General features: G+C 38.2%; 1 protein-coding gene across 17 annotated transcripts in view; it reads right to left on the bottom strand.

Annotated features, from left to right (window-relative positions):
* Nucleotides 1-2,986: 2,986 nt before the first annotated feature.
* The window catches only part of dysf (dysferlin, limb girdle muscular dystrophy 2B (autosomal recessive)), a 78,775-nt gene continuing 68,505 nt past the window's right edge, over nucleotides 2,987-13,256 (bottom strand). For all 17 annotated transcript variants that reach the window (XM_089129659.1, XM_089129658.1, XM_089129649.1 and 14 more), the window contains 9 exons: nucleotides 12,063-12,202; nucleotides 11,862-11,950; nucleotides 11,678-11,773; nucleotides 11,252-11,393; nucleotides 7,901-8,000; nucleotides 6,904-7,076; nucleotides 5,983-6,092; nucleotides 5,681-5,828; nucleotides 2,987-4,663 (listed from right to left, as the gene is read on the bottom strand). In XM_089129659.1, coding sequence (XP_088985785.1) covers nucleotides 4,610-4,663; nucleotides 5,681-5,828; nucleotides 5,983-6,092; nucleotides 6,904-7,076; nucleotides 7,901-8,000; nucleotides 11,252-11,393; nucleotides 11,678-11,773; nucleotides 11,862-11,950; nucleotides 12,063-12,202 — 1,052 coding nt within the window. In that variant the 3' untranslated portion in view covers nucleotides 2,987-4,609. The remainder of the gene's footprint in view (nucleotides 4,664-5,680; nucleotides 5,829-5,982; nucleotides 6,093-6,903; nucleotides 7,077-7,900; nucleotides 8,001-11,251; nucleotides 11,394-11,677; nucleotides 11,774-11,861; nucleotides 11,951-12,062; nucleotides 12,203-13,256) is intronic.

Genomic DNA, 13,256 nt, shown 5'->3' with positions numbered 1-13,256 from the left:
TTACAGCACCCATGATGTTCCCATAGTTCTGGGGTTATTAATCCATTAATTCTGTCTACGTGGATTTGGTCTATGGACGTGAGATAGTGGCTGGGGGCGATCTTGGCAAGATCAGAGCAGTCAATGCAGATGTGGTTTTATGGGAAAGGCTTTTTGATGTTGATTGTCTGGATTTTTCCATGTTCTCACTCAAGAAACATTAAAAAATAAGTTCTGTTAAGCCCAACGATCTTTTTGCATGTGGAGAACAAGTCACGCCTTTGCCTCAAACGTAGTAAACTTCGTTACAAAGCACATTTGAAAAGGACTGTACTCTAAGGCCTATTTTATTAGATATCAGCATCAATTTAAGCAATATTTCCATATCTCAGCTGCATCAGGAGCCTAATTTATAGGAACCTCTCAGCTGGTGACATCTGATATTTCCCCAAAACAAAGGAGAGACCAAAAGTGGTGACAAGGGTCTGGCTCCTGCCTCCCACCCATGCAGAATGTGGACAGCGGTCAGGGAGCACAGGAAGTTCACCAAGGCTGAAATAACACACCCAAACCAAGCCTGACATTCACGTGCCTGTTATCTACACAGGGCGAAGTGTAGAAAGCAGGAGAAACGCGGCAGCAATTAAGGAAAACTAGAAGACTGTTGAAACAAAGTTACAGTCAACTTTTTGCAGACTCCACAAGTTCACAAACAGGTCAGTGGACAGAGAATGTATTTCACTACTTTTTGCTGTTTAAGAGAAGAGTTAATTGTCAATTGTAAAAGGTAAAGATGGACAACTATGATGTCACTTCCTTTACAGAAAGATGGTGCACAATTCAATGCCTGAGCAGTTTTGAGTTGATTTTGTCCATTGGGATATTGCTTGTTTTTCTCCTATAGAAACAAAATATGTCCTTCTCTTGTTCATATAAAGTGTCAATGAGCATATTTTATGCAACTGAATTTCAACAGTTACATTAATAAAGCTCTCCTCAAGCTGGATTTACTCCTAAATTCCTACCTTAAAGGGTACCTAAACCCCTGGTCAGAGCCTGACTCCACCCACTGGCAATATTTGAAAATGTTGAAAAAGTGGGCAGACCCCAGCGGTGATAGAGGGGACGAAATAGATGCTAAAACACTCTATACTGGTCGTTTTCAATACTCACAATTCCAATTCCCGACTCCCTACAGTGGTTTTGACGACACAAGATGGTTTTTATATTTCAAGGGCGTAGCTCATGTGGTGTGCGGAACATCCAATAGGAAAATTCAACAGTAGCCACCGTTCAACCTGAAGAGGGCAGCACTAAGACGTTTTTACGCCATATATTGTATGGAACACTTTATAAACAAATGTCAAAAAAGATACTCGAATCAATGACTGGTATTAATAAAGATCCATTCTTACAGATCATTAACTAAAAAAAGTTGGTTTAGTGTTTAAATGCAACAAATAAATGTATAAAGGGAGAAACTGACATGGAAAAAATCTTTTCCGAATTATTATTTTGAATACTAGTATGCCAATAATGTGCACTGAGCCAATTTTCTGATTACAGTTCTGACATGACTACTCTCTTAGGGACTAGCATGGTAATGCCAATGGATGGCAATGGTTATTTATGTATTTGGTCTTGGCGGAATAGATCTGTTACGCTGCTGCTGCAGAGTAAGTACCAAGACTTGTTACTGCTAATGCCTGGTTCCGATTACACGATTTTAGCCCGATTTTGGCACGATCTGTTTGGCGTAGGGTGTCAAGGGGATTCGTAAACGACAACGGGCGTCAGGACGCAAGATTCGATCGTATCATCTCAGTGTGTCATAGTGGGCGACAACCTACAGTACGTCATGTCTGCGATACTTCACAACGTCACGACAAAAAGCATGTTTAATTTTTTTTAACGGTCGTCCACGACGGTTCCGTCACATATACGAGGTGCACAGATTTTCAGTAGGCCTACACAACTTTCAAAAATGGCGAAACGAAAGAGAAACTATGGTGCTATTAAAACTAAAGTAAAATATATAAGAAAACAATATTTTACCTCAAGTTCTCTTTGGAGGATTGACAGCCCATACTGTCCTCTTCGAGCAATCCAGAAACGTGTCTGAATTCATAAACTGAATTTTTGCAGCCATTTCTCCAGTTTTCAATGTAGCCTAAGGTGACCCTTCAGAAATCATTTGAATATGTTGGTTTGGTGTTCAAGAAACATTTATTATTATTATCAATGTTGAAAACTTTTTTCAGGAATCTATGATGAAAATAAATTGTTCTTTTGAATTTTTTTTAAACAAATTTAGTATTTACTGCGTTAGCCTTGATGATTAATGTATTAATATAGTTAAAAACATCATGACTACAAACTTTTGAATGGTTGTGTACATATATTATATATTCATGTAAATATTTTCACACATTAACTTGTGTCTCAGGTCCCATTCAGATTGAGTATACGCAGAGAGGATGTTGAGCCAAATCCACCAAAATTTGCACTGGATACTATAATGTGGCCATTTCTCATTTGGTGTAACCTGGTTACAACGAGAGCGACACAAACCAGTACTCACCAGATTTACAATGTTATAACATTTATAATCTCCTCCCTGCACTGTTATGAATTAACAAAACATGGAAGAGCACCCTACAAGAAAAGCGAACTCAGAGCACTGTATTATTGTATCAAAAATGTGCTGCATAATTTTTTTTTAATCACTCACTTTACAGAACAGCTGGTAGAAATGCAAGAGAAAGTTGCCGTTGGCTCCATGAATCCCTGGCTAGGCACTGGAGTGCTTCTAATTTGCTCTCAAGTCAAACACCCTGACCAGTCTGTTGTGGTTTGGCTTTAAAAGGTTAATTCTGCACATAAGGTGGTCCGAGAATCTGGTGGGAGGAAAAAAAATCTAATCAAAGCAACACGGTTCTTTAGAATCGACTTCAATTACATCTGACTCAAAATGGCTCAATCAGAAAAGATCAAAACATACAGAACAGAATGTTTATAGGTATATATTTGACCATAGCATATTACACAGTGCTACAAATACAGTCGATTTAACACAGTGAAATTCATGATAGCAGAAGCTTTAAGGCAATTAGGCAACATGCATCTCTACAGTAAAACGGCAAAATATCATTCTTAAGTACAATAACATAAATATCCATCTTGATTGTCAAATTAAGAGACTTGTCGTGAAACTTGTATATGAATGACAACTTTTCATAAATGCTCAGCATTACTAGAAGATTTGTGTTTGCATAAATCCAGTAATTCAGCTACTGTACAGCACTTGGCAAGAGTGTTTTTGCTTCAATGCAAGGTTTTTTTTAGTTCATCTGATTCATTCATATTTTAGATCCATGCACAGATGTGCAGAAAATAGTTATAAACAAAAAAAAAATAAAATAACCTGTAATCACTTTTTGTACTTTATGTGACAGAGATAGGAATGCGTTCTCTTGACTGTCAAATCAGTGACGTTTATGGAAATATCAAATCCTTTCTTCTTTACATTTACCCTACCTTTTTAAAGAATAAAACGTAAACATTTCTGCAAAACCTAAAAATTATGTCGGATTAACACAGATCTCGTGACATTTCCTGTTCATAGAGAAGATGATTCTTCCCATCAGATAACTGTAAAGTTGACAACAGATGCCCCTTGTGGAACACAGTTTTAAGATTCCAGTTTCACTGTCTGCGACTTCAATAAACTAAGTAGAAGAGGAGCTCAAGACCTGGTCATGGAGAGAAAACAAACAATTTGTGTATTTTTGTCATGTAACAGCTCATTGACAGGCATGTCTGGCAACTTCTTCCAGATGCGCGCGCCTGTTCATTTTCATACTTAAGCAAAAAGGCACAAAGGCAAGTGTAACATTTACACAACTAAACAAGTCTTTTTTTTCTCTTGTTCTCGTTCGCAGCCCACATTCCACACACGTACATACATTCACACACACATGATGCGAACCCACAGTTGACCTCGAATCCATTTAGTAGGGATTTTGCTAAAGCAAAATAACAGAGTTTGATAGTAATCAGAGAGGTGGGCTTGCTGACAGCAGGGGGCTCAGCTAATAACAGTCTGTCTTGGACCTTACAGCCTAACTGTACAAATCACGCTTAAACCTAAAGGAAGGAAAGGAGAGGAACGAATGGATAGGAGGTGGTGCGACGTGGCTCTGTCTCCCTCTCTCTGCGTGAAGAAAGAAGAAAGAAGCATCTGGCTGTGAATAAAGAACCCTGTTTTACAGGAGACATGAAAAAGGGATTAAACAGGCAGGGAGATGAAAGTGTAAGTGGGAGTTAAAGAGAATACTGAGAGAGTTCAGGACCGGGTCAGAGAGCTTGATGTGTAATACATGTACAAACACACACAGACGTTTTCCAACTTTCATGCATATAGGACTAGAACAGGCTAACGAACACATGAAGGCACACACACACACACACACACACACACACACACAAGACTTCAAATAATCTCAGCCCGTCTTCAGCTTGCACGAGGAAGCCAGATATCTCCAGTAGGATGGAGTTGTGGATTTTAATGGATTTTTGGCGAGGTTGGAACTGAACGTGAGGGTCTATGTCCTTTTTCCTACAACAGTTCTCATTGTGTTCCCTTTCCACTGAAGGGTCCAACCATCTTCATCGCAGCATAGTTCTGTAAAAAATTATAGGAATATTTAGAAATACTAAATTCTAACATGGGCATATTCACATTTATGCATTTCATTAATGTTATACAGAATTAAATGAAAATCTCTTAATATAATATACACTACAATTTGAAAGTTTCAGAGTTTTGGGGGATTTTTTTGAATGTTTTGAAAAAAGTATAAAGGCTGCATTTATTTGATCAAACATACAGTAAAATTACTCCAGTCTTCAGTGTTGCATGATCATTCTAAAATGGTGCTCAAGTACATAACACTTCATTATCAATTTCGAAAAACAGTGCTTCTTAATTATTTTGTGCATTATAACTGCATTAAAAAAAATCTGAATTAATTAAATGGTTCAAAAGAGCAGTGTTTATTTGAGGTAGAAATCGTCTCGGTTACGTATGTGACGGATGACGACGAATGGGTTTCGTTTTGAACGCGCAAACTCGCCGGGACAAAGCCGTCACACCAACACGGAGAATCTCGCTCGTCTGAAGAAGCTGACAATTTTCAGAGATGGCTTGTGGAACAAAGAATGAACTTGGCTCCGAAGCGAAAACATGTCTGCATTCTGCCGGCGTCCTCCTTTTATACCCACGAGGTGAGGCGGATCGAACCTGATAGGCGTTCTAAGCGAAATCCCATTCGTCGTCATCTGATGGAACTCGGAGTGACAACAAAAGGAAACTTTTGTTACATTATACATTTCTTTACTGCCACATTTGATCAATGTAATGCACCTTGTTGAATAAATGTATTAATTTTAAAAAAAATGTACTGAAGTATATATAACAGTACATTGAGTAATATGTTTCACACAAGTGTATGACATGTCTTTAATGTGCATGACTCCGTGTGTATGAGTGTGTCTGCAATACTGAATAACACATGCCACATTCCTGAACTAGGATCAGAGACACACATCTCTGATCAAACATTTCATGATCACAGAAACCCCCATTTTCACTTTAATCCTCTTCTTTCATTGACACAATTACTACCGCACAGATACTTACAGGGAAGGCGTAGAGAAAGACTCCAAGGAAGAGAATAATGAAAAAGAGTATAAAGAAGCCCAGAATAAGCCACTTAAACCTCCTCCACACAATGAACCTAAAAGTCTTATATGGGGACGAGAACCAAAAGAATGAGGTCTCAGGACGCCTGGAGAGAGAAACAGACACCATATTAGCAACTTATATTAAATTCTATAATCCCCACCTTGAAAGGGGGGCCAGTAAAAAGGCTAATACTGAAAGCTGTTTTTTTTTCTTGTTATTTGGTGAGGGAATGATTGTGGTGGGTGTGCTTGACTTACTGTGGCTCGTCTAGATGAGGATTCATGTTAGGCTCATCTCTACCGTATCCAGCAGGCCTCTCATCCTGCTCCTGCTCCGAGACGATTTCCAGTGACATTTCCAACTTTCCCTGAATGACAAAGAGAGAGAGAGAGAGAAGGAGAGAGAACTCTAGAGAGATACTGTAATGCATACAATAATGTGCTTTACGCTATAAATAAATAACATATAATAGTGTCCCGTAAGTGATGTCCGGCCTAGGAAAATTTCCATCTTTCCCCTTTATTCAAATGTTATTAAAAATTAGTTAAAGGTTTTGTCAGCATACTGCAAAGTTGTGTTTGGAGTCAATTGGTTTTTTTTTTGTGATAACACACTGAAACATTACAAATTGTGGGGACATCATTTTTGTTCAGGCTGTCATAAAAATTATGAACACATGAAATTGAGCATTGTAGTCAGTGTATGCCATTTTCTGTGAGCTTTTTGCTTTTCAATGCGTTTTTTCTTTTTGCATAGTAAAATAAAACCTGTAACTGCTTCTTTTGCCGAATAATTTTGTCACACAGATACCTTAACCAAGTTTAGTGTTTCATTCTTCCCTAATATACAATATAACATATTTATAGTTAATATTATACTTCATATTGTGATGGATTCATTGAACTTATAGATTCATTAAAAACAAATATCCCTTCTGGATATCACCTTTAACCTCTATTGTATTTACAAGAAAATAACTTCAGTATTTATACTTTTAATCAGTGCATTACAGGCTGATTTAATTATTTTTCCATGTGTAGTGTATGTTGTATTGTGTCAAAAACTACATAAATAGATATGAGAGGGTTGAATTGATATGATACTAGTCATTTTCTTTTTGGTATGTGACATAAAATTTCTCAACACAATAATAACCCTGCTATGTGTGTAACTCTTACAGCGAGTATCTTCTCATTTTCTCTGTCACACACACACGGCCACCAGCCTTTCATTGTCTTCTGCTCAAACAAAGACACCAGCTTGTCCTGGGACTGAGAGAGCATCTCAAGGCCACACTTCTCCGGAGACTTTGCTGGACTCAGCATATGGTTCAGGTCCATCTCCAAAGAGCCTTAGAAAGAGGGAGAGAAGAAATTAACCACCACAATCTTTAAGTTCAATGATACACAACAGCAGTTGACTTCACCAAAGACTGCACAATAAATATACATGTAGGCAAAGAGAATTTCTGTGAATTTAACACAAGAGGAACATGTGAAAATGTATGTAATCTATGTAAAAGAACAGAACAGAAGCATTTGGATATTTTTTCCCAATCATTTCAAATAATATCAGACAGAAAAAGTGTTTGTCCTTCAGACTTTGCAGCTGGCAGTCTGCAATGCAATTTTCTTTGTGGTTTTCACATTGTGGTTAGATGCTAATTATTTTACAAATGTACATAGATCAGCGTATTTTGTCGAGGTTTCTAAAGAGTCAGGTCATAACTTATATCTCTTCCAGTTGTGCTGATACATTGGAAATTAGTTTCAGCTGATAATAATAACATTAGCAGCAAATATGTTATAGAGGACTTGTGTGGTCTGAATGATGTATTTGCATTAAGGTTGATAAGTACATTTATGCTGACGGTCACGCTTCACAGTAATGTGGTGGGTAGTCACAGGTTAAGGAGGTTCAGGTTTTGGTAACCATCTCCATATACACAGACATATAGGTTAATGACAATAAACCACACACAGGGTCCTATCAGTGTGGTCCAGTCCCACAAAAAGTTTTTCATCTGTCATGTCAAGGCTGAAAAATATGCTTGAAGAACAGCTTTGTGGTGCTGTACAAGGTTAACACGACTGAATTTGCTGAGGGTGGCAAAGCCGAAGGAGGGAGTTGATGAGTGATGTGGCACAAGGGACGACTATTAGGTTTCGGTCTTACCAAGGAAATCGTCAAAGGAGAATTTGTCGTTGTCCCAGATCTGGATAGTAAGTTTAGGAGGAAGTTTTGTTTCAACTTTATCCAGACTCCAAAAATGCTCCTGCAGAAAAAGAAACATGGTGAGACTCACACAAGTACAATCGGAGCTACTTGCTAATTTATCATTTTACTGGTGTAAGTGTAACCGTTCCATTTCCATTTCACAACCATTTCATTGTGTGTTACTGTAACCATGACAAGTGTAAATTATTTTCTGTTTTAATCAACATTATGTAGCAAATGCTGTCTAAAAGCCTATATATATATAGACTGAAATTCTATCATATTTTATATTTTTTATTTTATTATTGCTCGACACAAATTTCATGATTTCAATTAATTTCTTGTGATTTGAATCTGATCTTGATTCAATTATCGATTAATTTGGATAAATAGTAGGTACAGATACATATTAATTTTTCACAAGAAAAAATATATCTCACGTACAGATGTACTGTAATGGTACAGAGAGCTGTCAGCTGGTATTATTATTAAAGGTTAAATATAACAACTCAAACGAAATAGGACTATAAAATAGTTTTTAATTATAATAAACGGTATAATATTTGAACAATATAAGCTATAAGTAAAAATATAATAAATATGTAATAGAGTAGCCTACACATTTAGCAAAATACTCCTCTTTGTAGCTAATTTTTTAGCCAACTAACTTGCTACAGTATACAGTATGTGGTCATTAAATGCCTTTTCTGAGGTAAATGTAACATTCTTCAGCTGTTTTATTGAGCTCTTTATGTAAATTTCGGTAAGTTGTACTGTATCTTTCAACATACCTATTGTTCATTCGTGTTTATTGGCTAATTAGTAGTAAAGAAGAAGAGTGATATCGGTTCACCTGGTGCTTGAACTGAGACGCTACAACGATCTTTCACGTCCCATTTACAAGCGTAAAAAAACTGTATTTATTGTTTGAATTTCATAATAAAATTGACTGAGAATTTGTTTCATATCAAAAGTCAAGACAATTCAAGTCATCCTCATTTATATAGCGCTTTTAACAATGTAGATTGTTTCAAAGCAGCTTTACAGAGAAAAACAGAATTTAAGGTAACAGAGATGGGTTTGGTTTTATAGCGTTTCTTGAATAATGTTATTTTCCAGCTCAAGTTAGTTTTGATTGATTCACTTCCGTCGAAATGATCATTTGTAATTGAATTAGGGGCCGCTAAGACGTGAAGCTGCGATACACGCTGATGCGTCATAAGGATTGATTCTATAGTTGTGTGCGTTTGAGTATATGCGTGCACAAACCATGCCTAAACTACTTGTCGCCAACAAATTTTGATATAGAATTTTATTTTATTTATCACTTCGGGGTAGGTACCCGAACCGAAATTTCCAAAAGTAACCAGCTCTGTCTTGTCTGTCGGTGTAAGTGTCCTCTTTGCTCTGTGAGTTTTCTCCGTGTGAGAAAATGAATGTGAAAAGTGTCAATTGCGCGAGTCTCACGCTGAATGCCCTGGTGATACCAATCAATTACAGCATCAGTAATATCGACAGATAACCGTGGAAGCTTGTTTCCGCCACGGATTAAAACTATTTAAAAGATAATTGCAATAATTTTTCTCTCACAATAACTTTTTCCTCAGAATTGTGAGATATAAACTCGCAATTGCGAGATATGAACTTGTATCGGTAACACTTTACAATACGTGTGCACTAATAAGCATTAATTCATGCTTAACTAATGCACAGATAATACTGAATTAATGTGTAACTAATGATTATTTAAGCTATTCATTAATGATTACCACATTAGGAACTAATTAAGAGTCTGTAAGGTTAATGTATTAGTTCATACATGAATTGTTATTAATTAAATATGTAATTGTGGATTAATTCCACAATAACTCATTTTTTTAACTAATAGCGTTAATTAATATGTTTATTACCAGAATGAGCCAAAGCCTTGTATTTCAACTTCCAGGTAATATGACAGGTATACTAATATGCATTAATACATGATTAATTACTTCATTGTTAGTGCAAATTCATGTGCAAATTACTACAATTACTAAATGACTAGTTAATACTGGTTAATGTGCCTCATCAAGTAAAGTCATAGCATAATGATACCTTTGCAAATCATTAGCTAATGATTAATTAAAGCAGACAACTGGAAGTTGAAGTGCATAGCTTTGACTAATTGTGGTAATTAACTGTGATTTAGTTAAGGATGAATTAATGCACATTAGTGCACCCGTATTGTAAAGTGTTACCCTTGTATCTCTTAATTCTGACTTTATAACAAGTGCCTCACTTGTGAAATAACACCCAACAACCATTTAGTTACCAGCCCTAGAAATGAGCTCCACCAACTCTACGAGAAACAGAGAAGCAGAAATAAACTGACAGACCAAGACAATGACTGAAAAAGACAGAGCGAGGAAATGATGGCGTGAATGTGCGAAGCAGAATTAGAAAGAGGGTGAGAGACAGAGAGAGAGAGTGAGAGCCACCGAGAGTGACAGAAACGTCCCAGTCAGAAAACAGTGTTAGCGACTCCCACTACAGCCCTGATTCGGCACCCCACCGCCAGACAGGATTCCATCTGCGTGACAGCATTCCTACTGTACTGTACCCGTGATGGATGTGTGGACAAACACATGGAGGATAATGAACTCCCGCTTCACAGAGCCGAACTGCTGCCGTTCATCGGTAAATAGGCCCCGTCGGTTTGCACATCCTGCCTGACAACCGCATACAACTCCATCAAAACAAACACTGCAAATAAGGAATCACTTCCAATCATCACCGAGAGCCGTGTTTCATGCAAGAGAATCCGTTTCACCATGTATCGTTTCTATTGTGTGTTGCTTCCAGCAAAGCTCAGCCAAAGCGGATCTATCGTTTGACAGCTGTTGCGGGCCGCCCTCAGTTTAATGGGTGGAACCGCTATCTTCAATCTTACTATAACTGATCTCTTGCCTGCCAAAACCTCACTTTAAGTGCCTTGTCCATCACAGCTGTTTTCCCTGAGCTGGCTTGGCTGAAGTCTGGACTGTCTTGCTATTACAAGATGTTCATGTACCAAGTTTGGCGAGTGGAAGCGTGCCAGATGCAGCCAGCAACATATCTGGGTTTGAAACATTGCATTAAACACCTGCCAACTGCAGTGATATCCTTCAAAATGTGGGCGTCAGACAAAACCTCTGCAAATCACGCAGGGTGACCTGCAGATCACCTATTCAGATTCGATCAAGGTAGAAGGTTTTTGGATATGAATGCTGCTGACAGGGTTTGAGTTTCTCACTTGTTCTTTGTTTCCACTAAGCCTAGGTCACACCTCACCTTCTTATCAATGGTGCAGAGCTGTTCTGCAGGCAAATAGTGGAAGGGGAAGAGGAAGCGCCAATTAAAGTTGCCTTCACCTCCCAGCGATCGATAGTGCACGTCTGTTTTCTGCTTGTTCTCTTCGTGGCCGTGCATCCAGCTAGGATTGAAAAAAATAACATTCGCAATTACCCGACACATCATTTCCAACACATTGGAAGACAATGCAGCTTAGCTGTAATTGACCTACAGCTAGGGTCTATGGTTGCCTTGCAACTGTGTGTTTGTAGCTACTGATCGATAATTTTTGCATGCCGTTGTTACTATTGGTCACAGTGGCAACAGACAAGCAACAGGCCCATGACATGGGAAACAATAACAACTTAATCTAACCAGAGCTCATATACACAAACCCAACAACCCATTTACGACACCCAGATGTACCCTTTCACATAAATGTCACTCATCTTCTCCCCAGTAACACTGACATCATCCAAGATAACATCTCTTGTGTTCCATATAATACAGCGCAGGAAGAACCTATGGGAGCAGAAAAGATTGACATGTTACGCTTCTGGATGTGTTTCGAGACAAAATGATAGATATTAAACAAAAGCGATGCGTTTACTTTTTAGCTTTGCGTGGTGTGATGTTAAATGGAGGTCCTGGTGGACCTAAAGATTTAGGGAACAGGTCCACCCACATCTGTAACCGCCCCTGTTGGAAAATAAAAAAAATTGTTATTAAATCAATATAAAATAAAAATATTAAATCATAAATATAAAAAATATGTTATATAATATTTTTTTTGTAATAAGAATACTCTTACCTGTTCTATATCTGGCTGCAGGGGACTGTAGAGCGGTCGAGTCTCTACATGTTCAGGCACCAGACCCTGCCTTCTCAACACCAACAGAGCTAGACGCTCCAACACTGGTCCCAGGTTAGCGTTTAGAGGTTTCCCTTCATCTGAGGGCCAAATGGAGTCAACCATAAGGACATTGTAGATCATATTCACATTGACGTAGAAGGTCCCACTTTTTTTTTTTTTTTTTTTTAAGTTATAAGGAAGATTCATCATAATGTTATTTTCCATTAAAACCATGAAATGGAACCACTATTTAACCTCTGATTTGATATGAAGAAGAACATTTGGGCATTGGGTTTTATGAAGTCATAACCGAGAGCAGAAAAGAGCCAACATTCATGAAGCATTCCACTTAAATAGTCGGAAATGTTTATCTTTCCCCTTTTCTCAGATGATGCGTTGATTTCATTGCTGTTGATCTAAGAAGAAAGTTTCTCCTTTCAGAAAGCAAAAAGAGAGAGTAAGAGAAGAAAAAAAAAAAAATAAACGTCCACTGTTGAGTTTATGGTTTGAAACCCTGTGTCATGTCCCTGAGGGAAACATGGTCGGATTGTGGAGAAAAGAGGAAAAAGACCGAAGTGGAGGAAGATCATTTCTGCCATGAAGTTGGATGCCCGAAACAGCCACCTGATAATTGCTTTGACGCGCGGGTTGCCGCAGTTACGCGGGCCAAACAAAAAGATGTAGTATTCCTTCGCGGCGAGACACAGGAGCAGGAGGCTGAGAAGCCCGCCACAGTGTTGACCTTGGCTGAACATGCTTGTATGCTAGTTCCCCATAAATCTGAAGCCGGCCTCATCCCAAAGCATCATGGAAGGGAAAATGGCTGGAGAGCTTGGCTTTCTGTAGGCCCCGTGTGACATCTGCCTGGTAGAAAGACAGCCACGAGACTTTAAGGGCTTAGAGGTCAAATCAGAAGTGTAGGGAGGATCTGATCAACATAATACTCACCTAATGGTGAACTAGCATTAGCTAGCATTGTCATCCCAGGGGCACACTTTAAAACAGGAGGGGACGTCAGGTTGCTGTGGCAAGGAGTGATATATTTGCTGCGAATGAATGACTATGTCAGAGGTGCTGTATGTTTACACAGGTCCTTCGTCTTTACAATATCGCACTTGTTTTTCTTCACACAGAGGAACAACTCATTCTTTC

This window comes from Pimephales promelas, chromosome 1, assembly GCF_988280905.1.
Source record: "Pimephales promelas chromosome 1, fPimPro1.hap1.1, whole genome shotgun sequence".
Taxonomy (NCBI): Eukaryota; Metazoa; Chordata; class Actinopteri; order Cypriniformes; family Leuciscidae; genus Pimephales; species Pimephales promelas.
This window is presented reverse-complemented; position numbering and strand designations above follow the sequence as displayed.